The 26,145-nt window shown below is 53.8% G+C and overlaps 1 protein-coding gene across 2 annotated transcripts in view; it reads right to left on the bottom strand.

Moving 5' to 3' along the window:
- RYR1 (ryanodine receptor 1) overlaps positions 1–26,145 on the bottom strand; it is a 115,432-nt gene that overhangs the window by 39,916 nt on the left and 49,371 nt on the right. Inside the window, exons 48-82 of one of the 2 annotated variants that reach the window (XM_061173007.1) lie at positions 25,749–25,969; positions 25,575–25,665; positions 24,493–24,633; positions 23,929–24,092; positions 23,739–23,817; positions 23,389–23,478; positions 22,794–22,934; positions 22,350–22,424; positions 22,176–22,251; positions 21,714–21,837; positions 21,278–21,393; positions 19,452–19,519; positions 19,233–19,354; positions 18,718–18,767; positions 18,236–18,296; positions 17,868–18,106; positions 15,297–15,378; positions 14,646–14,776; positions 14,075–14,407; positions 12,791–13,031; positions 10,582–10,669; positions 10,379–10,471; positions 9,750–9,764; positions 8,394–8,564; positions 6,808–6,867; positions 6,400–6,537; positions 5,731–5,843; positions 5,445–5,541; positions 5,108–5,214; positions 3,252–3,303; positions 3,051–3,119; positions 1,602–1,701; positions 1,214–1,293; positions 1,044–1,120; positions 350–423 (exon numbers count right to left, since the gene is read on the bottom strand). In XM_061173007.1, coding sequence (XP_061028990.1) covers positions 350–423; positions 1,044–1,120; positions 1,214–1,293; positions 1,602–1,701; positions 3,051–3,119; positions 3,252–3,303; positions 5,108–5,214; positions 5,445–5,541; positions 5,731–5,843; positions 6,400–6,537; positions 6,808–6,867; positions 8,394–8,564; positions 9,750–9,764; positions 10,379–10,471; positions 10,582–10,669; positions 12,791–13,031; positions 14,075–14,407; positions 14,646–14,776; positions 15,297–15,378; positions 17,868–18,106; positions 18,236–18,296; positions 18,718–18,767; positions 19,233–19,354; positions 19,452–19,519; positions 21,278–21,393; positions 21,714–21,837; positions 22,176–22,251; positions 22,350–22,424; positions 22,794–22,934; positions 23,389–23,478; positions 23,739–23,817; positions 23,929–24,092; positions 24,493–24,633; positions 25,575–25,665; positions 25,749–25,969 — 3,979 coding nt within the window. The remainder of the gene's footprint in view (positions 1–349; positions 424–1,043; positions 1,121–1,213; positions 1,294–1,601; positions 1,702–3,050; positions 3,120–3,251; positions 3,304–5,107; positions 5,215–5,444; positions 5,542–5,730; positions 5,844–6,399; positions 6,538–6,807; positions 6,868–8,393; positions 8,565–9,749; positions 9,765–10,378; positions 10,472–10,581; positions 10,670–12,790; positions 13,032–14,074; positions 14,408–14,645; positions 14,777–15,296; positions 15,379–17,867; positions 18,107–18,235; positions 18,297–18,717; positions 18,768–19,232; positions 19,355–19,451; positions 19,520–21,277; positions 21,394–21,713; positions 21,838–22,175; positions 22,252–22,349; positions 22,425–22,793; positions 22,935–23,388; positions 23,479–23,738; positions 23,818–23,928; positions 24,093–24,492; positions 24,634–25,574; positions 25,666–25,748; positions 25,970–26,145) is intronic. The other variant, XM_061173006.1, reaches the window with a different exon arrangement.

Genomic DNA, 26,145 nt, shown 5'->3' with positions numbered 1-26,145 from the left:
GTTAGGCACGTCACAACACGGCAAAGAGGAGACGCGATTAACTCAGATTAGGGACATTAATGAGAGAACAGCAAGCAGGGCTGGAGACTTGGGGCATGTGGAGGGTAGGGTCCATGTGGTGATGGGTGAGAGAACACAGAAGGACACCCAGGGGTGGGACCATGGGGAGGGAGACTCTGGAGGAATGGGGGGGGCAGAACTGGGGACCACTGCAGGGGGGAAACCTGGGCATGCTCTTGGGGAGGGAAGGTGTCTTGGTGGAAGGGAGCTCTGGGCAATTGGGGGGGAGGGGGGTGGATCCTGAAAGAAGGGGATGCCCCAGGGAGAGGGAAGCCCAAGAAGGCCTCACCGGTTCCATCCTCATTCACCATGCCCAGCCCCTCTGCCTTGTTCTGTCTCTCGAAGGCATTGAGATCCAGGACACTGAGGGAAAGAAAGGAAAGATGGTGAAGATGTGCTGAGGCCTCTGCCCTCCTCTCTTCCAGAGACTGGTAGCTCCCCCACGGTGGAGGGTGGTGAGCCATCGTAAACCATGAGTGAGCTGAAATCAAGAGGAAGCAGAAACCAAGAGCTGAGAGAAGCTATGCAGTGGCAGCTGTGAGGTCAGGTGGGGCAAGGATGAAATGTATAAAAGTTGAAATCAGAAGGAAACAGAAACCATCAATTAGCAAAAGCTTCAGAGAGGCAGTGAAAGTCAGTCAACCGCAAGAGGAGAACAAAGGCAGACAGTAGTGGAGCCACACGAATAGGGGTCATCGGAAAGAGCCCCAAGTCCCTGCTGCCTGAGTGTCCCTTGAAGACTCAACAACCTTCCGGCTCCAGCTGTCTGGATCCTTAATACAACCCGTTCTTAAAGTCTGTGGCATTTTGCCTCCCTTATTGTTCCATGTGAATCCTTATAATAAACTCCCTATTATTTGAGCTGGTCTGAGTGTGTCTCTGTTCCTGGAACCAAGAGAACAGACCTGGAACCGGAGGTGGTACGAGGACTGGGGGCTCAGCCACACCAAGCAGCTTCACTAAAGATGTGCACTAGAGCCCACCTGCAGGTTTGCATCAGTGCCTGGATACTCTGGAAGAAGCCAACTTCCTTCTTGTCCTTCAGGTAATCCAGCATTTTCTGCAGAGGGGGTGGGAGTGGAGGGGGAACTGGGGGTCGCACAGGAACCTCCCACCCCTCCCAGCTCCCCTCCCAAGTCCCTTCGCCCATTACCTGCTGCACATCGGCATTGCCTCCATTCAGGATGGAGATGCCCAGCTTCAGGGTGGAGGACACCATGGCGCCCGTCTCTCCTGGAGGGGATGGGTTGGGGGGTGGGGTAGGCAACGGATGGTCCACTCAGTTTGGGAGCAGGGTTCTTCACTCACCAGAAAACAGCCATCCCGGGGGATGTCAGAGAATGGGGCAGAGGAGAGTGCAAGGGCGCGTATGCAGGGGTGATCAGCATTGAAGGAATTGGTGAGAAATTGCAAGGCAAGTGCGTGAGTGCAATCCACATGCATGAGGGGTGGGAGAGTGTGCCCGCTGGGTCCACAGGGGATGGGTGGGCTGGGGACAGGATGGGTTTACTCAGGAGGAGCTGAATGCACGTGCAGGGCACCTTTGCAGGCACTGATCATCTGGAGCACCATCTCCGCGGTGCCCCGGTTGTGCAGCCGCGCCTGCTGGTACAGGAGCCTCTGCTTCTCCATCTCTTTCTCCTGCAGCAGAGCCCGGCCCACGGAGCTGAGTGAGTCCAGGCTCACCAGCCCAGCCTTGCCCTCTCACAGGCTTGCCCTCACCGCTGCCCTTCCTGCTCCAGCCACATCCCCTGGCTCATTCCTTCAACTGTAAGCTCCTTCTATCCCCTGGGACTTAAGTCTGCGATTTGTCTCCTGCATCTACACAGGGCTGGGCATGGAGCAATTGTAACCTGGCCCCATGCACCTCCAAGGGGTCAACGGATAAAATCCCAGGGGTCTGTGAACATGGATGGGGAAAAAAGTTATATTTTTATATTTCCCACCCTCCATCTGAAATGTAGCATTTCCTTCCATTATGGATGAGGCCATAAATCACAGCAGTATTAGCAGAATCCGTGGTTGTGTCATCCATACAAATCACAGATGTTTCCATATCACATCATTTTTGAAGACATCTCGAAACATCACTTTTTTTCTTTTTTTTTGTCCGCACTGCGCAGCTTGCGGGATTGAACCCGGGCCCCCGGCATTGAAAGCACCGAGTCCTAACCACTGGACCACCAGGGAATTCCCTCGAAATATCACTTATGTTCATCACTACTTATCAATTACAGTAGCTACTGGATCCACTGTTAGTTCTTGTTATTTGGTAGATTAATAAAGAAGTACAACTATTACTGTATCACAAATTTTTAAAGCAGTATTTTGACAACTATTTCAATATGCTTGTTTCCTCTGCTATGGATTCGTTTTATATATTTAAGTACATGATTCTGAGAAAGGATTCATCGGATGCCAAAGGGGACCCTGACACAAAAAAGGTTGAGAAACTTGGGGAAATGCTTGCTGATCACCTTAATGAGTGAGAGGATGGGTTAATCGCATCTACTAGCTCTTTCTCACTGCCTGGCCTTTGCGCATGCTGTGCCCCTACCTGGAACACCTTCCCTTTTTCTTCAACTGGCACATTCCTTTTATCCTTCTGCTCGGACATCCCTTCCTCTGAGAAACCCTCCCTGAAACCCTTCCCCCCGGGCTGGATCAGGCGTCTTGCCTGGGCCCGCATGACCCCCTGAGCTTCCCTGGCTTCCCCCCGCCCTGACCCCTCTGCCCGTGCCTCCCCATTCCCGCTCTGACCATTTTGCTGGAGCTCCCCTCATCACCACAGTGGATACTCTGTGCTGTTACTGTCTGCTTGATGTAGCTGTCTCCCCAGTAGACTGGCCTGGCCGCTGCTATGTGCCCAACATCACCCAGCCCAGGGCTGGGCCCAGAGCATTGCTCTGTGAACACATGCTGACTGAATGGGGGATAATGAAGGCAGGATCCCCCATCCTTTTCTTCAGGGACTACTTGATCCCACCTACCTCAAAGGAAAGCTCAACCTCCTCTTCTTCAGCTTCGCCATTCTCCCCTCCCTCCTCCAGGTGGCAGCTCTGGGGATAGGGCATCAGTTAGAGATGACAGTGAACAGAAGAGATACCCCAGGCCAGTTCCAGCCCTTTCAGTGGACAGGCATTGCAGCTGAGGGGGAAGGGAACCTGCCCTAAATGGGGGCAGGGCCTCACCTTTGCCATGATATCGGCATACGCTATATACAAGTAATCTTCATCCAGTTTGCTGAGGAAGTAAGTGGGGAGACAGTCAGGATCCAGTAGAGAGGAACCCCATCTTATAACAGCTTCCAGTTTTCCTTTGGAGAGCCACCCCTCCCCATGCTCAGGCTGTGTGGTTCAGATGGGGTAGGACTCTCCATTGCCAGACTGGGCATGTGATCAAGGCTGAGCCAATCAGTACTTTCTATCTGCTTGGCTACAATAATAGGTAAGAGATGGTCATGTGGTCCACTCTGGTCCAGTGGAATTCATTCTGGGAGTTTTGCTGAAGCTATTGATAGAGCTGCTCCCTTTCCACCGGGGTTGCTGTGATGGTGTGATGGAAGCCTGGAGCTTCCCGGGCCATCTTGCCACCTGACAACTGGTTGGCTCACCTGACAACTATGACCAACCACCTCCTTAGGTCTCCTCTATAATAATAATACTAATAACAGCAGAAGTAATGGCCAACACCCATTGAGTTTACTCTAGATTGGTTTCTGTTCTAAGCGCTTTGTATATAATAACAAATTAATTCTCACAGTAATTCAGTTAGGTAGATATATAGTTAACCCTTGAACAATATAGTTTTGAACTGCACAGGTCCACTTATATGTGCATTTTTAAGAATAAATACTGCTACAGTTCTATACAATCCATGGTTGGTTGAATCCATGGATGCAGAACCGCAGATATGGAGGGCCAACTATAGAGTTATACCTGGACTTTTGACCGCATGCAGGGTCAGTACCCCTAACCCCTGCATTGTTCAAGGGTCAATTGGATTACTAGCCCCATTTTACAGATGAGGGAAACTGAGGCACAAAGATCCTTCTTCGCCAGGGTCATAGAGCTTGTACTGGTCATAGAGCTTGTACTGGGATTCAAACCTTGTACTGGGATTCAAACCTGGATAGTCTAACTCCAGGGTCATTGCCATCCCAGAGGACAGAAAACAGAATACTCAGCTTCCCAGTCTCCCTTGCAACTGGTGGTGGCCTGATATCAGAATTCTGGCCAATGAAACATGTGCAGAAGCCCACCAGGGAGAGCTTTCCTTGGACAAAAAGATTTTGGTCTTGCTTAAGGGAAAGCCTTTCCCCTTCTTTCTGCCTGACATGTGGTCATGACGCCTGGATGTTCAGCATCCACCTTGTAACCACCAGGCAACAGCTCAGAATGGCAGGGCAGAAATCCTGAACGAGACTGGGTCCCTGTCAGCGTCATTGTGCCCCTGCCCAGCCCTGGACTCTCTACCTCCTGACTTGATATTACATAAGAAAAACAAATCTCTGTGCCTCCACTTCCTCATCCACAAAAAAAAAGTTGATAATAATATCTATCTCATAGTGTGACGATTAAGGGAGAGGATCTATATGTCAAGTGTTTAGCATGATGCTTGACACATAAAAAAACATTTAATAGACACTGCTGTTTATTCCCATGACTGCCACTAGCCCATACGAAGCTTTTGTGTGAATTAGAAAAAGGCCCCCCTTCCTCACTGCCATCTGTTGGAAATTGGTCATAATATTCTGATTTTCTCCCTATAATACACTGTAGTATACTGGTTTTGTTTGAGCAAGACCTTTTCTTCTAGAAAAAGCCTAAATCAATATTGCCTGTGATGCGAACACTTCAGAGGAGATGCCCTCGTGAAGTGCTCAGTCTGCACAGTGGTACGTGGGAGCTCTGCCTGTCCTAGTAAAATGGTATTAGAAGATCCGCTATGGGGCTCCCACACAGAGGGTCTCTCTTGAGTAACAGGGAGGTCGCGGGAGTGGGCAGAGGTAGCGGGTTTCTCTCTGGGACCTAGGAAGGGTCCTCACCTCTTTTCAGTCAGGGCGGTACGGCTGAAGTGCAGGACCAGCTGGTGCAGGGGGTCTGGCTTCTTGTCCTCCACCTCTTCCTCCTCCTCCTCCTGCTCACCAGCTTTCTGGAGGGAGGTGTGGGGCTCGGGGGAGGGGCTTCTAGGGTCCCCACCTGTCTCCCCCCTAGCCCTGCTGGGCTGTTTTTTTTTTTCTCTTCCCCCACATCCTGCACCCGGCCCTGGCTCCCATACCCCCCAGTGCGAAGGGCGACCCACCCCTGGAGGTGTACAATGGACGGCTGGACCCCAGTCCTATCCCACACTGTCCCGACACTCCCAGGCAGGCCCCAGCTCACTGAAAGGTCATCTATCATGCGGTCCTCGAAACTGTGGTCTTCAGTCAGGATCCACGCCGCCTTGTAGCTCTCCACAAACATGTTACAGGCCCGGTGCCTTCGGGGGAAAGATGTGCGGTGTCGCCGAGACCTCCCCATCCACGCCTCTCTGTCCTCCCACACATCTCCTCCCCTAACCGCTCCCCAAGACCCCACTGGGGTTGACACTCCATCCTCTTGCCTCTTCAGACACTCTTTCTCCAAGTCCCCTAGAGGTTACCTCCTCCATGGGGGGGGGGTGTCTTACGTGGGCAGGTTGTACAGGGGGGTCATGCGGAAACAGGCGACAACCGCCCTCCGGCGCTGCTTGGACAAGAGCTTGTGCCACACGGCCTTCTTGGACTTATAAGGGTGCTCGATCTGGAGGCAGGATTATCTGTCACGTCTCCAGACTCTGCCCCTGGTCTGATTCTCACTTCCAGCCCCGAGTGAAACTGCCCACCAGTGCCCACGTCCAAATTCAGGCCCGACTCACAGGGCCGAAGAAACACCCTGGCTCCACCCACAGAGTCAAGGTTCTGACCTGTACTACTCTGCTTCCAGACTGAAATTTCCCTCCTACGCCCCGCCCGCAGACCCGGGGCCACTACCCAGCCCCCGCCCCAATCTCAAGACCCGCCCAAGGCACTGCCCGCGGAGTCAAGGCGTCTTCACTGGGCCTGACTCGCAGACCCAAAGTTCTGCCCCTGTCGCCGTTCCCAGGCCCAAGATTAAGCGCCAGGTCCTACCCCCAGATCAAAGTTTCCATTCTAACTCTCGCTTTAAACTCAACTGTCACCACGCCCAACAGATTAAAGGCCCGCCCCTTGCCCCGCTCAGAGTCCCAAGGTTCAACCGCAGGCCCCGCCCACAGGCTCAAGGACCGCCCCAGGCCCCGCCCAGAGACGCAAGCTTCGGCAACTCAGTAGTAAGACACCTGCTCCAGATGATAGAGCACTGCAGACACTTCCTGGACTCTGCGCACGATTTTCTCCGGGTTGTCAGCGTCCTCCTCGCGGCCCGGGAGGCCCCGGTACAGGGCCATCTGCCAGCGTAGAGAAGGGGAGCCTTCGACCTGAGAGGAGGAAGGACGGTCAGCATGAGGCCCCTCCCCTGCCCGCTCCCTCCTCTCTCAGCCGGGCTTCTCGGACCGCCCCTCTGCGCAGAGTGGGCTTCTCCGGCCGCTCCGCCCCCCTTTCAATGCTGTGATGATTCACTGGGGTGCTGAATACGAGGTCCCTCTTTCGATGCCTGATACACAGTAAGTGCTCAAACGTCGGCTGTTACTCTTGCTATTAACCTGACATGCCCGTTTCGGTTGCACGTTAAGGAGGAGGAGGCGTACCTTTCCCTGAAGGTGAAGGTTGTTTTGCAGAAATTCCCGGACCTCCTCATCTGTGTCTTTCTGGGGAGACATGACAGGCTGGGTCACTCTGGAGGGCCAAGCGTCCTCCTTGACCTACAACTCTTTCCCTTCCAGCCCCATCACCCCAGCAACTGGTGAGAGGCTTGTGTGGGGAAGATCCGAGAGAAACTGAAAGGATCCACAGGTCAGGAGTGGTCAGAGAGGAGTCCTAGAGGGCATCAGAGGCCACAGAGGCACCTTGAAGAGACAGGATTAGAGGGGCCTCGTTGGGGGTGTGAGAGGAGGTAGGGGGTGACATGAGGCTATCCCCAAAGGTCAAAAAAGGTCAGAAGAGGGTCAGAGTGGGGCTGGAAGTGGGAGATGGGCAGGGAGTTTCTGAAGATTAGAGGTGGGTGAGGGGGATTAGAAGGAGACGATAAGGTCAGCAGAGGTCATAGGGGGTCAGGCAGATCACCCAAGTCACTGGTGGCGTTTACACGGAGGCTAAAGGAGGGATCAGTAGGGTGGGATTTCCTTAGGGTCCCAGGAGAGGGGGCCCTCATGACGAAGTTAAGTGGGCAGAGGGGCCCAGGAGGGCTCTTAGGGATCTCAGCAGTACTCAACAGGTCCTAGGAGGAGAAAGGGGGTGCTTGTGATATCAGGGGCGAGTCAGTGGTCTTCAGGGCCCTGTGGGTTAGTAGATTGTCAGGGTGCTTAGCAGGGTCCTGGGGTTCTAGGGGTCTTGGGGCAGAGTCCTGGGAGGGCTTCTTGGGTCCCTGAGGCCAAAAAGCATCAGGGAGGGGGGTTGTTATCCCATACAATGGATAAAAGGGGTCCCGGGAGGTCTCTTTGGGGCCCCAGAGGGCTTAGAAGGATTCAGGGGCAGGGTCAATTGATCCCAATCACCCTTGAGACCTCAGAGGTTTCGGTGTGGTCCTGGGGAAGAAGGCATTAGGATCCTGGGGGCTACTTAGGGTCACAGGGTGCTCACTGGGCCCCTGAGAGTCTTTGGGGGCTCAGTTGGGTGTCAACAGAGTCCCGGGGGAGGGGTCAGCAGGGTCCTGAGGGAAAGATGTGGTGAGCTGGAGAGGTCAGTGGGAACCCAGAGGTTCGGGGGGGCCAATGGGGTCATGAGGGGCTCAGTGGGTCCCGAGGGACTTGGGGAGGTCCTGGTAGAGGGCTTGGAGGAGTCTCAGGGGGACTCATGGTGTCTCAGCTGGGGTCCTCAGGTTCCTAGCAGGTTTGGCATGGCAGGGGGGTGGTGCTCAGTAGGGTCCCTGAAGGCTCAGTGTGGTCCTTGGGTCCCAAGGGTCTTAGTGGCCTTTCCAGTTTCCAGTGGGGTCCCAGTTAGGGTCCTTTGGTCCCAGAATTCTGAGAGCATCCCAAGTAGGGTTCTCAGCATCCTGTGGGAAGGCTCAGGGCATCCTAGGAGGCCCAGTGAATCCTCAGGCTCCTGGAGAAGGACTCAGTAGGGTCCTAACGGAGGGCCCTTAGTGGGATCCTGGGGGTTCAGTAGGGTCCCAGGGGCTTAGTGGGAGTGCTGAATGGGATCCTGGTAGGTTCTCAGAAAGGGGCTGAGCAGGCACCAGGGCATAGCGGGTCTTGGCCAGTGTAATGAGTTCCTGGTCAGTGGGTGCACACATGTTCAGGCCGATGGGCAGCATCTTCTTGAGCGTGGCCACAATCAGCGATGTCTGCACGGAGTACCGGTCCCCCCGGCGCTTCTTCTTGGTGCGTTCCTGGTCTGAGCCACCTGACTGTGGGGACACGGGGGCTCAGCGCCAGCCTGAGTCTCAGCCTGGCCCCTGCTCCAGCCCCAACCAGCTACCATTGTCCACACTCCAGCCCCCGCCTGAATACTAGGCAGCCCCGTCCCATCTCAGTTTCCACCCCAGACCTTGCTGATCTTTCACTTCAGACCCCCAGCCCTGACCCTAGACCCTCCCAGACCCAAGCCTCTATCCCAAATTCCAACTTCTATCCCAAATCCTTCCAGATTTCCCTCCATTCCAGGCTTTCTCAACTTCTAGCAGTCTTCTCCCAGAATCCCCCCAGAACTTTCAGTAGGACACCCCTCCTGCCCCTACACAACACTTACAAGCCCCCCTTCAGAGCCCAAGACAGAGTTCCCAAGAATGAAATGAAGATGTAGAACTGTAAAGAGTCCCAAGAGACAAGAAAAGTTGGAAGAAAAAGAGAGAGAAAGAGAGACTGAGAGACTGAGACAGACAAGGAGACAGAAGATGCAAGAAAGATCCAGAAAGATCTGGAAGCAGAAGCACAGAGCACAGAGTCCCACAGCCATGTTCTGGAGCCTTGGGTGCAGACCCATGGCCTGGGCCACCCCAGTCATGCCAATGAGAAGTCCTGGTGACAAGCTTCGGCCGGAGCCACATCCACGCCAGCTTGTGATATGGAGCATGACCCATGTGCCAGCACATGCAGCACCTCACTGGGTCCTCACAGAGCCCTGGGGCTGGGGGGCCACTGACTGGATGCCTTCCAAAGCTCAAAAGGTTAATACACTTGTCCAAGGTCACACAGCTAACTGCCAAGAGTCAGGATTCTAACCCAAGTGCATCTGATTCCAGAGCCCAAGCCTTAAACCCCAACCATGCACGTGACTTTCCCACCCCCATTCCCATTCCCTGGGACCTCAGTCCAAAATGCTTTGAAGCTTTGGGGAAAGCTGAGAGGGGAGCTGGTTATTTTTTAAACAAAAGTTAATAAAATTTCAACAGCCAAAAGTTGAGGGCCGGGAAGGGAATGGTTGGTGGGAGGTGGGGTGGAGGAAGAGAAAGAGGATGGGGGCTAGGAGCCAAGGATGAGGGGTGGGGAACAGGGGCAGGGGTTTTCTGGAGGCAGAGCAGAGGCTGGGGTTGGGAGCGGGGTAGAGGGTGTTAGCCAAGAGCCATGCGGAAGGTCCCAGATGTGGGGCTGACCTGTACATCTCCCGCCTGCTTCATCAGGTTGCAGACAGAGACAAGAAGTGTTACCCCAGTTCCTCCGAGAACCCCAGGCCCCCTCCAAGTCAGCCCTAACCGCAGTTCCTCTGCCCCACCCTGATGCAAATCCCCCAGCTGGGCATTTCCAGACCTCACTCAGGGTGGTGGGTTTGTTCTTTAGACCCTGTCCTTTAGAGGGCAGTTCTGGGAAGGATAAGGGGAGAGGAAAGGGGGAGATGTGGGATAATGGGATAGAAGGAAAGAAGTGGGTGAAAGGAGAGGAGGAAATTGGGATGGGGGAGGGAGATGGGGAGGAGGGAGGAGTAAGATGAGGAACAGGGAGATGGGGAGGAGGGTGATGGGGAGGAGAAAGCATGTAGGGCGGAGGGAGGAGATGGGAAAGAAGAGGTAAACGGGGGGGAAGGAAAAAGACGGGAGGGAGGAGATGGGGATGAGAGAAGGGGGAGGTGGGGAGGAAGGAGGAGGGAGATGGGGCTGCTATGAGGGCTGCAGGGAATGCGACTAGGACAGGGCAGGCTGGCGGGGTGAGGAGGGGTCAGGTAGGAAGGCCAGGAGGCTGTTCCCTCCCTCCCTGCTAAGTCCTCCTCCCAGAGCAAAGCACCCACCTTGGCCATTTTGCTCTTGCTGTCTGCAGTCAGAAATGACATGTTGTTGATCTCATTCTGGACCACAAAGTTCTGCTCTTCGCGCTTAAAGTTCTGGGGGTGGGGGGAGGCAGTGTTGGGGATCAGACAGGGTGGGGGAGGGCATCTTTGGGCAGCAGCTTCTCGGCTTATAGAGAGGAGGGGCAGGGCAGGTGGGGACTCACGTGGGACTTGGACCAGTAGATGAAGATCTCGCCCACCATCCTGAACAGCTCCTCCGCACTGGGATTGGGCTCGGTCAGCCAGTGAGCCCTGGGCAGGCAGGGGAAAGGGCTGGTGAGGGATGAGGGCAGGGATCCCCACAGAAGGGGGCCACGTGGAGAGACCTCAGGGGAGGGGATCGGAGACTCCAATGGGAGGGATAGAGCTTTCTAGGGTAATCTGGCCATTCAGATGATTTAAAAATGATCAATGAGGGCTTCCCTGGTGGTGCAGTGGTTAAGAATCCGCCTCCCAATGCAAGGGACACGGGTTCGAGCCCTGGTCTGGGAAGATCCCACATGCTGCGGAACAACTAAGCCCGTGAGCCACAACTACTGAAGCAAGCCCACGCGCCTAGAGCCCGTGCTCCACAACAAGAGAAGCCACCTCAATGAGAAGGCCGCGCACCACAACGAAGAGTAGCCCCCCCTTGTCACAACTAGAGAAAGCCCACACGCAGCAGCAAAGACCCAACACAGCCAAAAAAAAAAAAAAAATTATCAATGACCATTCCTTAAAAATTGTTTTTTCTTTCTCTAACCTTCTTATTGAAGTATAACATACATACAAAGTTTCAACTTGATGAATTATCACCAAGTGAACACACTTGTGTAACTGCCACCCAAATCAAGAAATAGAACATTTCCAGTCCCTGGTCTGAAAGATGCCCTTATCCAGACTTCTAGACCATGAATTTTTTTTTTAAGATTTAAAAAAAATTTTATTTTATTTATTTATTTTTGGCTGCATTGGGTCTTCGTTGCTGCACGCGTCCTTTCTCTAGTTGCGGTGAGCGGGGGCTACTCTTCGTTGCGGTGAGCGGGCTTCTCATTGCGGTGGCTTCTCTTGTTGCGGAGCACGGGCTCTAGGCGCGCGGGCTCAGTAGTTGTGGCTCGCAGGCTTTAGAGCGCAGGCTCCATAGTTGTGGCACATGCACTAAGTTGCTCCGTGGCATGTGGGATCTTCCCAGACCAGGGCTCGAACCCATGTCCGCTGCATTGGCAGGCGGATTCTTAGCCACTGGCCACCACGGAAGCCCCTAAAGATTTTTTTTGATGTGGACCATTTTTAAAGTCTTTATTGAATTTGTTACAATATCGCTTCTGTTTTATGTTTTGGTTTTTTTGGCCGCGAGTCATATGGGATTAGCTCCTGATCGAACCTGCACCCCCTGCATCGGAAGGTGAAGTCTTAAGCACTGGAACACCAGGGAAGTCCCCTAGCCCATGAATTATTTTGGTCTGTTCTTGAATGTTACATAAATAGATGATACGATATGTACTCTATTTAAAATTTTCTGGTTTCTTTCATTCAACCTATGTTGGAGAGATTCATCCATGTTGCTGGGTGTTGCAACAGTTAGCTCACTTTCATTGCCATGTAGTATTCCACTATGTGAGTATACCTCACTTTACTTGCCCATACTTTTTGACCCAACACTCCTACTCCTAGGAATCTATCCTATAGCGATACCCACTCATGAGCACAAAGATGGGTGTACAAGGATGTATACAGCATGCATACCACTGCTTTCTGCTTCAGCTCCCATGACAGACATAGCTAATCAATCCAAGCACCCTTTCTCACAAAACCCTGATGCAACCTTAAAATCTTTTTCAACCCAGAGGGAACTTGGAGTTGAATCTTGTTCACTATCCCTGGATTTGGCTGCACCTAAGACTCAATAATTCTTTAAACATTGCTTCTGATTTTAGGGAGATGTTAGCAATTGGTTGATACCTGCGCTTGCCCTTTTATAAAGACCTATGTTTCTGGGGGAAATTAGTCTGGCTGGATCTGGACTATCTTCCTTTCTTCTCTCAGTGATGGAGGAGGGCCTGACCATTGGACTTCACTGCACAAATCAGGCATCCTGTCTACCCAAGCCTGGAGACACAGTGCTGGAGGAGAGAAGTACGGCTTCTTATGGCTGATACTGCAGTCCTCACAGGGCCTCAGATTCAGGAGGTTTAAAGGAGCAAAAGGGGAGAAAACACAGGCTGGCTTTTATTGGTCCATAAGCAACAGGGGCTGGGGGTCAGAAGGTTGGGTAGGACTGAGTGAGAAGTGCAAGAAGTTTATAGCAAGTCAGAGGCGAGAGGTCAGATGGGGTCCGAGGAAGCCGGGGGTCAGGCTGGGGTGTGTGGGGGGGGCGGCTGGGGACATGCTGACCTGTTGTTGTCCACGTAGCGGATGAGCAGTGGATAGAGGGCGTACAGGTCCCGGCAGAGTACGGAGAACTCATCCCGCACCAGGAGCTCGCCCTCCTCGGCTTCCGCCTTGGCCTCTAGGCGCAGCTGCTCCTCCTCGGACACCACCTTCCCTGCCCGCTTGCGCAGCCGCCCGATGGTGGGGATGAAGTGTGAGTGCAGGAGCTCAGGCCGGGCCCGGCTCACGATGGGCTGGGCAAACACTGCAGAACCAGAGGGGGCGCAGGTGCTGCTGGCCAGCCACTGACTCCAGCACCTGACCTAAGACCTCTGATCTCACCCTTGACCTCTGTTTCCATCCCACGACTTCCGACCTGTACCTCTGACCCAGCAGCTGTCATCGACCCCAGCCTCTACCTCTGATCCCACTCCTGACCTCGGGCTGTGACCTCTGACATAGCCCCTGATCCTGGATCCCAACCCTAACCCTTGACCTGAAACTGTGACCCCTCAGCCCGACACAAGTCCTTGACTTCTGACTCCAACAACTGAATCCTAACCTGATATCTTACCCTAGCCTATGACATCTCACCCCAGTCTTTAACCTCTGACCTGGTCTATACCCCGACATACCTCACCACATGATTTCTGACTATGACCCTGGTTTCTTACCACAGCCTCTGACCTCTGACCTCAGCCCTGATCTCTAGCTTGGCTCTGATCCAAAACTTAACTCCTGACAAGGAACTTACAAGGCATGATTTATTTATTTATTTTTGGCCACGCTGCGTGGCTTGTGGGATCCTAGTTCCCCGACCAGGGATTGAACCCAGGCCCCTGCAGTGAAAGCCCAGAGTCCTAACCACTGGACCGCCAGGGAATTCCCCTGACATGGAACTTCTAAACCAGGAGCCCCAATCTTTTAAAGATTCACTTCTTGACCTCTGACCCAGAACCCTAACTGTCCATATCGGGGACCCTGATATTTGACCTGGTCCTCTGACCCTTTGTATAAGGAACTCAGCCTTCTGACCCAGTTTCTAACCCATGACCTAACCCTCTTCAAGGCTCCAGAAATTCAGACTCCAGCCTGGAGGACTCCCAGGACCCATGCTTCCACCTCAGACCCTATGAGCCTGAGATTCTGACCCCTTAGGATGACCTCTGGCCTTGTGACCCCGAGAAAACTGAGCTCTGACTCCTCCCCACTCCCAGAAAACCATGGACCCCGGGATCTCCCTCTGAGACCATCAGGTCCAGGGACCTGAGCCCCAGTACTCAGGAGGCCCATGCCCGCCAGACCCACCAGCCAGCCGCTTCATCCACGAGGCCTCGTCAATGCCCAGGTTGTTGACGATGATCCGCAGGATATTCCCCAGCAGGGAGTTGAGATGGTCGGAAGTGATGGCTGTGCAGGGTGGAGGGGCCCCTGCAGGCAGGACAGGCAGGAGTGCCTCGGGTCCGCGCTCCCACCAGCGGGGCAGGTAGCTGCACAGCATGGGCAGCGTGATCTCGATGACGTGCGGCATCTCTGTGTAGCGGGCCCCCGACTCAGCCAGCCCCCCGATGTCTGCCATGAGCCGCTCCAGCACCGGGATGTCAGGACACATCTCCTCCACGCTGTTGGGGAGCCCCAAGACTGGGGTGCGGGGAGGGGGTCAGGGCATGCCAACCCATCATGCCCAGACCTCAGTGTCCACACCATAATCCAGAGCACCCACAAACTCTGGGGTTCCCCAATCTGGAGCGCCCCCAACCTGAGGAATCCTCAGCCCCTCAGAGCCCAGACTGGGCCACACTACCCACAGTGGGTCTCCCTGGAACCCATGCAGGTGGAATATAACCCTTGACAGCTGCCCCAGCCCCGCCCGACTTACTGGCCCGCTCCCGGGGAGATTTGGTGGTGTACACTGAGCAGGCATTATACTCGTTCAGCTGAGGCTCCAGGAACGCCACCGGCATGGCCGCTGCTAGGCAGGCCAGGCACTCGCCCAGGGCTGGCCGAAGCCTGGAAGACGAGGCTGTGCTCAGCTCCCACGTCCCCTCTGCCCTGTCCTGGATCCCAGTCCCTTCCTCCACAGAAGTGTCTCTCCCCAGGACACTTTGGGGTAGAGATGCCATTCACTGGTGGTCACCCATGCGGCCGTTTCCCTGGGTTTCCTGAGTGCCCTTTTGCTCTACCGGTGATTCTGGCACTGCCATCGGCCCTCCCCAGTGCCCCCAGCATGCCTGGCTCCTGTGGGTCGCCAGAGTTTCTGCGTGCCCCCTGCCAGCCCAGAACAACCTGGCATCCTGGCCGCCAAGCGCCTGTGCCCACCTGGCCCCCAACCAGTGGCCTCCACTTTCTTCACTGGCCTTCCTCCGAGCGCCCTCACGTGGCCATCTTGAGGAACTGCAGTGGCCACGGTGCGGACGTCTTTTGAAGACATTCCCGGCTTTTCATTCACCCCCATCTTCTCCTGTGCCCTCCCCTCCCTGGGCCCCCACAGTATCCACCCCAGCCCCAGACTATGGCTGCCTCTCCTTACTTTTCCACGTAAGGGTTCTTGGTGGTTCCCAGAGAGTAGATACTGCACAGCGTTCGGTAGCAAGAGACCTGGACATCATCCACTGAGGGAAAGAGGGAGGGTGAGGGTCCGTACCAGTTCTTCTCTAACCCCCTCCCTTGTCTCCAAATGACGGGTAAGAGCAGGGGCTGTAGAGCCAGCCTGCCATTTACAAGTTTTGTTACTTGAGCAAGTACCAACTCTCTCGCGGCCTTAGTTTCCCTCTCTGTAAAATGTGGATAATTATAGTATCTTCCTCATGGGGTTGTTGTGATGATTAAATGAGTTAATACTCAGAAAGCAACTGGAACAGGGCACACAGGAGGCACTCAATGAAGGCTAGCTGTTCTTGGAGAGGAGTCACGGATGTCTTTGATGATAGTGATGGACACTCTCTCCAGCAAATGCAGACAGATATCCAATTGTGACTTCAATATTGGTTATCCACACACCCCCCACCCCAGAAGGCCAGGTTAAGAACCTCGTCAACTTCCTAAATGTCATGAGGCAAAAAGAGGGCAGGGGGACTGTTCTAGATTGAAAAGAGACGACAGAGACGTAACAACCAAATGCAATGAGAGAAACTTCACTGAATTCTGAATTTTTAAAAAAATCAAAGACATTTTGAGGGTAATAGGGAAATTTAACTATAGTCAGGTTAGGTGTGATACTGATATTGTGGGTACAGGAGAGAAGGTTCTGCAACATTCAGGTGTTGCAGGCTGAGTATTTAGGGATGAGGTGTCACTGTGTGTGTGCAACTCACATTCAAAAGTTCAACAAGGGCTTCCCTGGTGGCGCAGTGGTTAAGAATCCGCCTGCCAATGCAGGGGACACGGGTTCGATCCCCGGTCCGGGAAGATCCCACATGCCGCGGAGCAACTAGGCCCGTGCGCCACAACTACTGAGCCTGCGCTCTGGAGTCCACAAGCCACAATTACTGAGGCTGTGTGCCACAACTACTGAAGCCCGCGTGCCTAGAGCCCGTGCTCCGCAACAAGAAAAGCCACTGCAATGAGAAGCCCGCGCACAGCAACGAAGAGTAGCCCCCGCTCGCCGCAACTAGAGAAAGCCCGCGTGCAGCAGCAAAGACCCAATGCAGCCAAAAATAAATTAAATTTAAAAAAAAAAGTTCAACAAAAAGTTTGGAAATACTTTCACTCATAAAGTGAAAGGTAAAACAAATGGGGCAGATTGTTAACAATTCTCTTCTTTCTACTTTTCTGTATGTTTTTAAAATTTCAGAATAAAATGTTGGCGGGATTCCCTGGCAGTCCAGTGGTTAGGACTCCTCGCTCTCACTGCCAAAGGCTCGGGTTCGATCCCTCGTTGGGGAACTAAGATCCCGCGTGCCCCATGGCGCGGCTGAAAAAAAAAAATATTGGAGCCGGGGAAGAACCCCATCCAAGTGCTACTTTTTTTATTTTTGTCAGTGTCAAATCAGCAGTGAGCTGAGACAGGCCTCCCCTACCCCTCGGTCCCCACAGCCTGTCCTGGACGCCTCCGATCCCCTGGGCCCCTCACAACCACCGAACCCCAAACTGACCTTGGCATCTCCCTCAAACTTGTTATTTCTCCCAACTTGTCTCATGGAGGCCCCACTGTCCCCAGGTCCCCAGGCCAGGGCCTCACTCTGGATGCCTCCTCTCCACAGCCTATCTCCTCGGCCTCCAAGACATCTCTCCCACCAGCCCTTCCTGCCCTTTCCTGTCTCTGCCATGCTCCACATCTTGTAGGGCTTTTTGAGTACCTGAACATACAATGTCATCACCCCCTACTGGGTGTTTTATCTTGCCCGTGTCTCATTAACAACATTATGTTACACACTGTATGCATTATGTTACAAGATCCCAGGCTGGGTCACACACTATAGGTGCCATTTGGTAGGATAAATACAGCAGACACTGCCAATTGACTCCCAATATCTGCTCTTACCTTCTTTCTGCTCTGCTCTTCTTCCTAGTAAGAGACCTCCATACTTAGCTCAACACATGAATAAAGTCTACCATCCTAGCCTTCCTTACAGTGACATGTGGCCATATGCTAAGTTCTGGCCAAAAGGATAAATGTGAGCAGAAGTGACGTGGGCCATTTCTACGTTGTTCCTTTAAAAGAACTGAGGTGCCCTCCTCTGTTTTCTCTTGTCTCCTACTGGCTAGAATGAGAAGGAGATGGTGCACCATCTTGGACCATATGGATAAAGGCAATATTTCAGGGATGGCAGAGCAACAAGATGGAAGGAATCTGGGCTTCTGACATCATGATCAACCTACCAGTAGACTGTTACATGAAAAAGAAATATATCTGTCACTTGTTTAAGCTACTGTGATTTAGGTTCTTTTGTTAGAGCTGTGGAATTAATGCTCTGATTAACTCATTCTCTAACCTACCAATTTTCTGAACTGAATGCACACTTTGCTTATGACAATGAATCCTCTCAATAAATATAACGCTGAAACACCTGCAGATTCTATCAGGCACACTGGGATGGGTGGTATTGGTTGAACTGACACCCCCCCCCCCACAACTGCCCTTGAGATCAGGAGCCCTTACGGATAACATCGTCTCCAAATTGGTGCTGGGCGATGTGCTGGAAGAGGGTGGTGAGCACGGGCAGCAGGGCCACGGTGGTGTAGGTGAGGTTCTGGCCCACACCCTTCACCTGCGTGTGTGTCTGCGACACCTTGCCTAGCCGCAGGTTCTCCACCATCTTCTCGATGTCCTCCGAGGCACTCTCAAAGAAGGAACGGAGGCCAGCCTTCACGATCTCGGGGCCAGACTTCATCACGGTCCTAACAGGGAAGTGGGGGCAAACCAGTTCCAGAATCTGAGATTCAAGATTGAGGAGAGTCTAGGAGAACAGGGGTTGGGGGTGGGAGCACGGTTAGAATGGGAGTGGGCACCATGACCCTTAGCCCCACCTGGCATCCAGGGAGCGTGCCAGGATATGAAGACAGTTGACCACAGCTGGGGCATCCGTCCCTGGGGGAGGAAGTTGGGCTTGGGTGAAGAAAGGGTTATGGGGACAGTACCTCCCTCTACAGCCAACTCAGCTGATCTCTCTTCATCCATCCCCACCCCACCTAGACTCCCATAGGCCCCTGTCCTTCCCTCATCCTGGCTGTGACCCCTCTTCCTGTCCCTCCCCCATCCTGGCCCTGACCTCTGGGCCGTCACCGTCTGGTTATGAGTCTGAGAGTTCCATGATGGCAGGGCCCAGGACTATCCCAGTCACTGCTCTGTCCCCAGGACCACCCACTCCATGTCCAAGTTCAGAGGAAGAACACAGGGAAAGTTGTTCAGATTAAGGCATGAACCTGGGCCATATTTCTTCAGGGCGAGGTTGTGAAGAGGGGAAGAGAGGGAAGATTGGGGAGAAGGGCTCGGGAGCAGAGCTACTTACCAAAGAGAGAGACTCGGTGACGGACAAGAGCGGCAAGCTTGCAGAAGAGGCTGAAGAAAGAGAAAGAAACAGGACAGGAGAAACAGGGAGCGAGGACACCAAGGGGACACAATGAGAGGAGGAGGGACAGGGAAGACAGGGGGAGAGGGACAGAAGACAGAGCCAGGAGGAGAAAGGATGATGGGGGAGAAAACGAAGGAGACAGAGGAGTGCAGAGGGGCAGAGAGATGAACCAGCTTGAAAGTCACAAGCAGTAACTGGTATGCTGGGGGTGGGGAGGCTGGTCTGCCTTTCTGACAGGGTGACCAATTCGTCCCAGGTTGCCTGAAAGCCCCGTGTCCTGGGGCACACCAGGACAGTTGGTCACCCTAGCCCTTCCATCACCTCTGCAGGTAGACTGATCAGTGCCCAGCACCTAGGACAGAGCCTCTAAGGTCCAAGGGTGGGAGGAAAAGATCCAGGATTACAATGCCGTGAGGTCAGGGGTGTGAGTCACAGGTCCCAGGGGGGCGCACCTGGTGATCATTTCCTTCTCCTTGTTGGAGGCATGGCCACCACTGCCCAGCACTTTGGCCGGCGTGGACAGGAAATAGAGGCAGTGGTTGGTGAAGTACTGGTTGATCAAAGGGAGCAGGATCTGGGGGCATGGGGAAGAGACGAAGGGGATTTTGGGTGAAGAGAGAGGAGAGCCCACCGGTCCCCAGCCTCCTCCAGCTTCTGAGCCCACCTCTCACCTTGGCAAAGAATTTAATCTCCTGTTCGTGAGGGGACTTCTCCACTCGTCCACTGCTGAACACAGCCTCTGGTGGGGGAAGGCAAATAGGGGTCATGGTGGCTTCGAGGCTAGGGAACTCAGGGTTTTCTGAGGGGGCAGAGTTGGGATATGATAGGAGATTGCCTCCTGGTATGAAGTCACTTGTATTGGCTTTAAGGTAAACCTCTCTCCCCTATCTTTCATCTGATCCCCCTAACTCCTTGAGCAAACCCTTCCTGAGGCTGAAAATGGGGAGGAGGACAAACTGGGATGGGGTAAGGCCATGGAACATCCCCCTCCTCACCAATCACAAGTCCTTTTCTTTCTGAACTTCAATATCTGGCACTGAGTAAATGTGGAATGAATGAATGAAACAAGAAGTCAATACAGACACATTAGATTCAACTTTAAAGTGGAAATCTGTTTCAGTCATCATCATCATCATCGTAGTGATGGTAATAATTCATATTATTAAAATATTAATAATAATAAAAAATAAGGCTCCAATTACTAAACACTCGCTATGTCCCCTGGCACTGTGAGAAATGTTCTTGCACAATCTCCTCCCAACCTGGAGGCCTGTGTACTTGGTCCTTCATTCCCATTTTACAGATGAGGAAATTGAGGTGAAATAGCTCACTCCAGGTCACTCAGCAAATAAGTGACAGAACTGTAGCGGGTTATGGTGAACAGAATCCCCCTTTCACAGATGAGCAAACTGAGCTTCAGGGAGGAGAGGGAATTGCCAGGAGCCTGTGCAGCATGGAGGTCTGGCTCACGTGGGATTTGGGGTGAGATGTATGAGTGAATCCTGCTGGGCCACTCACTCACCTGAAGGGAATTTGGGGGTTCCTGGGTGGCTCTTAAGGGGAATGCTGGGGCTCTCTGGGGGAAGCTGGAAGGGATCATAGGGGCCCCAGCTGTGATTCTTAGTGATATATAAGAGGCATCTGCAGGGCATCCCAACAGCCTCAGCCTTCAAAATAGATCCAGAATCTGCCCAGTTCTCACTCTCTTCTGCTCCTGCCCCCCTCAGTCTGCTCCCACAGGCAGCCAGAGGGAGCCTGTGAACACCCAAGGCAGATCAGCGCCCTCTCCTGCTTAGAATGCTCCCGTGGCACCATCTCACTCAGAGCAAAAAGCCACAGTCTTCACCATGGCCTGCAAAGCCCATCATGATCTGCCTGTCACTGACCCCATTTCCTCTCACTCTTCCCCTCTGTCACTCTGCTTCAGCCACATGGGCCTCCTAATACGCACATCAGCGACCTCTGCACTGGTTGTTCCTCTCCCTAAAATACTCTCCCCAGATGACCACATAGCTCTCTCCCCAGCTTCCTGGAATACTCTATTTATTTATTTTTATTTTTTTGACTGCACAGCAGGGCATGTGGGACCTTAGTTCCCCGACCAGGGATCAAACCCACTGACCCCTGCAGTGGAAGTGCAGCATCTGAACCACTGGACCACCAAGGAAGTCCTGGAATACTCCATTTAAAATTACAACCGGCCCACACTCCCAACCCTCTTTAGCTAGCTCTAGTGTATTCCTCTTCCCATAACACTAATCACTTTCTGACACACTCAGTGATCTCCTTATTTCCGACTTTAAATGGCTGAATCCACCACAGGAATGTAAGTGGCAGGAGGACAGGGATCTTTGTCTTCTTGTTCACTGTCTTATTCTCAACCCCTAGAACAATGTCTGGCACAATGATTAGATGAAGGGAGGAAGGAGAAATGAATGAACTGGGTGCCTTTGTGAAACTGCAGCTAGGGCGGGGACGGGGAGGGAATTCTCCGTACCCAGGTGGGCGATAAACTCCTGAGAAATGTCCATCCAGCGGAGCAACTGCTGCAGGAAGCCGAAGGCGAACCGTTTCTCAATGGAAGACGTGTCCAGTTCCATGTCCTTACGGCCCCTGCGTGCAGGCAGAGCGAGAGGTCAGCCCAGACGCAGACCCGCCGTGTTTCCCGCCTCTTTCCAGTTCGGCCTGGACTCCCCCAGGCCCTGCCTCCGCTTTCCAGGCCCCACCCTTCTTAGGCTCCTCCCCTCTCTGGCCCCGCCTCTGCCCTCCAGGCCCCACCCCTCTATGGCCCTGCCTCTGCTCCCAGGCCCCACCCCCATCATCTTCCTTTCTCTGGCTCCACCTCCACTACCTAGGACTCGCCACTCCCAGCTTTTGCCGGGGTTCCGCCCACTTTCCCTACCCCTCCCGGGACGGCCTTCCAGCCCGCTTGCCTGGTGACCGCGTAGCCGTTCATCTGCAGGAACTTCAGCAGCTCCTGGGCCTTCTCCCTATCTCGTGACTTCTCCTTGGCCGTGAGCGTGTCGTAGGGAACCAGCAGGGGGTGGGTCCCACCACCTGGGGCAGCAAAGACCAGAAATCAGGGGCGTGGGGGGGACCCAGGCCGCTCATTGAAGTGGTTCCTGAAGTTGAGGGTGTGCATAATTATAGTAATAAAGACAGAGATAAGAATAACCAAACATTGCTTTCAGATGCTCCTCACATCCTCACCACAGCCCTACAGGAGTAAATGCTGCGATTATCCCCATTGTAGAGACACAGAAACGAAGGTTCAGTGGGGTGAAAGCAACTGTTCAAAGTCACACAACTCTAACCCAGGCCCTTATGATTCCGGAGCCTGTGACTAGGGGACTACGGCGAAGGGGAGTCTGTGCGGCGTGGGGTGGGTGCCTCACCCTTGGCTTCCAGCTCCTGTTTCTTCTTCCGTCCCCATGTGTTGTGGTAATTTTCCGCCAGTTGTTCTGCCATGGCCTGGGAGAGGATGCAAAGGGTCAAAGCCCACATTCAGAGGATGTCTTCCTCTCCCAACAGATGCCTCCAGTCCCCAAATAAAGGACCAGAAGACTCACCTGCAGCTCCCGGGACAGGGTAACTCCGGTGAGGTCGGGGGGCTGGGGGTTGTAGCCTTCCCGTGGATCATAGGTCTGGGGAGACAAGGGAAAGATGAACGGACTAGCAGGAAGCCCAGCCCCCAAGCCAATTTATCCCCCCTACCTGGCCCTACATCCCTCCTCTGTGCCCTCTCCTTAAGTCTCTGTCTCTAAGCCACCCTCCTCTCTTCTGCCCTTTGCAGTTCTTCAGACCCATGCCCTCTCCCTTCCCAGATCTCTCAGCCTTCTCCTGCACCCCCTCCTGGCCTTCCCCCTTCCGCTGACCCCATGTTTTTCCCGTGGCCCTCGTCCCCCTCTCGACCCCACCTCCTGCCTGGCCCCACCCTCTCCTGGCCCCGCCCCTTATGCTAGCCGCTCACCACCCCCTCATGACCCCGCCCCCTGTCCCAGCCCCGCCTCCACCTGGGCACTTTGGGATATCTTCCGGGTTTTTTTCTTCTCCGTCTTCTCCTCCTCACCCTCCCTGGCTTTCTCTATCGTCCATTCCCAGGCAATCATGGCCTTCAAGGACTCCTTGATGGGCCAGCGGTAAATCTCTTTGTCCTGGGGTGGACAGAAGGGAGTGGAGTTGGTGGAATGGGGTGAGAGGGAGGTGGAGGGAGGAACCCCTGGCTCAGCCTCACTGGCCTCCAGTGTCCCAAGAAGGGGAAAGCCCTGACCATGTGGCTAGGAAGTGGTCCAGTCCGAATTCAATCCCAGGTGTCTTACCTGTTCTGTAACAGAGCTTCCCAAACTCTCATTATCCCCTTTTATACATGAGACTCAGAGAAGTTAAGTTGTATGGTCAAGGGATCAAACGCAGTCTCTCCAACTCTAAGAGAAGGGACACTAGGAGTCTGGGGTCTAGGGGAGGCAGCCAAGTTTGAGGGAAGACAAAGTCCATGGCTGGGGAGCCTTAACCCACAGATCCAGCTAGATCCAAGCCCATGAAGCTGCCTCACTCCTCCCTGATCCCCCAAATTTTGGACCCCCAACTTGGGCGCCAAGGCTTGGTTACCTTCTCCGAAAATGTCTTGTAGGGCCTCAGCATGGGATGGGTCTTCAGTTCCTCATCTATGTTCTCCCCATAGGACCAGTTGTTCTGGATCTGGAGGTGGAGAGGGGACAGGTGGGGGCAGTGTCACTATGGAGCTGGGAGTGGGAGCAGGATGAGGTGTGGACAGACACTGAGCGGGAACCCTGGAGGGGCTGAGGGTTCCAGAGGAGGCTGTGAATCCCAGGAAGAGCTATGGGTCTCAGGGAAACCTGGGGCCCTCCGGGAGGATCTGGGTCTGGGGGAAAGCTGGGGTCTTGAGGAAGGCTGGCAGGGGTGGGGGTTCCTGGGGAGGGGAGGACCATGACGCCAACCTTGTCGAAGGCCCACTTCTCGTGTGTGTACTCCGCAAACTTGTTAATGAAGGAGTCCAGCTTCTCTGGGATGATCACACTATTAGGGGGGTGGGGTCAGCAGATGTTAGGGCTGGCCCCTCCTTCCACCTCTGAAACCTTCTTCTTCTCCCAGCCCCCAGGCCCCCCCCCTCCTGCCCCCAGGCCTCACTTGAGGGTCTCCACAGGCCGAGGATCAAAGTTGCCTTCAGCGTCCACCGTGGCCTTTTTCTCAGTCTTGGATGAGTATGAGGCGTCCACGTAGTCGGGGGGCAGGGCCCCTGCGATGGCACACACGCAGGGCATAACCATGCGGTACAGCTCTGGGTCATATTTCTGGGGAGGTCAGGGCAGGGGGGGGGTGGTCACTGCAGGCCTGACGGAGCCTTCAAATCCTGGAGCACCAGGACTTCAAACTCACCCCTCCAATCATCACCCCTCTTTCTTGAGCCCTCAAACATGAAGTATGGTCTCTCTCCCTGAAACCCAAACCTCAGACCCACCTGGACTCTCAAACCACGCCTATGTTACCCCCTCCAAGCCCCCAAACTAGAGGCCCATTCCCTCTTCCATAATGTTCAAACCAGAGACCCAACTCATAGATTCTCCTAGATCCAAACCTGCAGAACTGCCTCCCTCCCTGAACCCCCAACTTTGAGGATTTCATTCTGGATCCCTGACTTCGGGCCCCAGACCCTGCAAACAGGCTTCTTTCAGGGCCCTTGGGTGCCCAGACCTTATGGGCCAGCGAGTCAAAGATGCCCCAGAAGAGTTTACGGGTGAGGTGCAGCTCTTCCTCCGAGGTGACCCCATAGTTGGCCCAGCCTGTGGGGAGGCAGTAGTACTTCCAACAACGCTCATAGTGGTTGGTGAGGAGCTGGGTGGGAACAAGAGGGGGACACACAAATGAGGGGGACATTAACAGGTGGCAGGCGAATGAAGGCCCAGGGAGGCCCTGGGGTGGGGGTGGGGGGGTGGCAGTGCTTTTAAATTATGAAGGAGGTGTGAATTATGCAAATGATATGCTAATAAAGGGGAAATGGCATGCGTATTGGGAAGTGGTCCTGGACAGTTTATTATGTAAATTTGGCACTCTAATTCAGAGTCAGGATGGGCATTAAATCAGAGCTGGATTTGTCTGGTGTTCTTTATACAAATAAGCATGCAGATATTAATCCATGGGTAGGGTTATGTGCAAATGGGCATACGGATGAAGTGATCTGTGCTTATGTGAATTAACATGGCAAATAGAAACATAGGCAGCACCCCACGCAAACACGTGGTAGTTGGGAAGAGAGCCTCCACCAGCCAATATACAAATTTGAAATGGGGGCTGATTTAGATGTATTACGCAAAATAGTTAAAATATCTGAGTTGGGGGTATCTCCTTATGCAAACTAGCATGCAAATGAAAAAATAATAGGAGAGACAGTGTGCAAATATTCAGGATAGCTGTGGTACTATTTACTGAAATAAATGCAGTCATTTGAATAGTGGAAGGCCGGTGGTCTAAGCATGCGAATAAGCATGCTAATTAGAAAAAGTGTGCCCCACGCAAATATATGCGAATTAAGATGGGGGTTGGCTCACTGTCATGCGAATTAAACGCTAATTAGGGAGTGTTAGAGGCACCAATGACGCAAAGTGAATGTTAAAGAGGTTTCTATGGGGCCCGCTGCCCGTGCGTTTGCAGGTTAACTGGCCTGGGCGGTGTGATACAAATGAGCCCCATAGTCCGAGGGCGGAGCAAGCCGGTGGGTGGAGCAAGCCGGTGGGTGGAGCATGGAAATACGCAAGCTGAAGAGGGCTTGCCCTCACCTTGAGCGGCATCTTGGCGAACTCGTTAAGGATGGGCACGTCGAACACCAGGCGCCGCAGCAGGTGCTGCAGCATGGACGGGCGGATGTACCTGCGGGGACATGCACGGGGCGGGGCTATCTCACCCTGAGGTCCGCCCCACCCGTAGCCCCGCCCACCAGGGTCCCGCCCCACCTGCAGAGCGCCATCAGGCATTCCTCGATGACGTCGCGCTGCGCCTTGGTGAGCGATCGGCCGCGGGACAGGCGGTACACCGTGTGAAGCATGGAGTCCACCATGATGGCGCGATGCTCGGTTCCCGCAAAGAGTGGCGCACACTTGGTGATGAGCGGCAGCACCGCCAGGCACAGGTAACGGTTCAGCGCCAGCGCCATCTCCGTGGTGCTGAAAGTGGCCTGGGGCGCAGGGTGGGGACATCAAGCCCTGACACCCGCCCAGGATAACTCTGGGCAAACGACCCCGGCTTCTGATCTTCCCCTGAAACCTGCTTCTCCCAGACTCCACTACCCTTAGTACTTTGGACTATGCAAAATTTCAAATACACGCAAAAGTCCAGGAGCCAATTAATGAA

This window comes from Eubalaena glacialis, chromosome 18, assembly GCF_028564815.1.
Source record: "Eubalaena glacialis isolate mEubGla1 chromosome 18, mEubGla1.1.hap2.+ XY, whole genome shotgun sequence".
Lineage (NCBI taxonomy): Eukaryota > Metazoa > Chordata > Mammalia > Artiodactyla > Balaenidae > Eubalaena > Eubalaena glacialis.
Note: the sequence above shows the minus strand (reverse complement) of the source record. Positions and strands in the feature narration are given on the sequence as shown.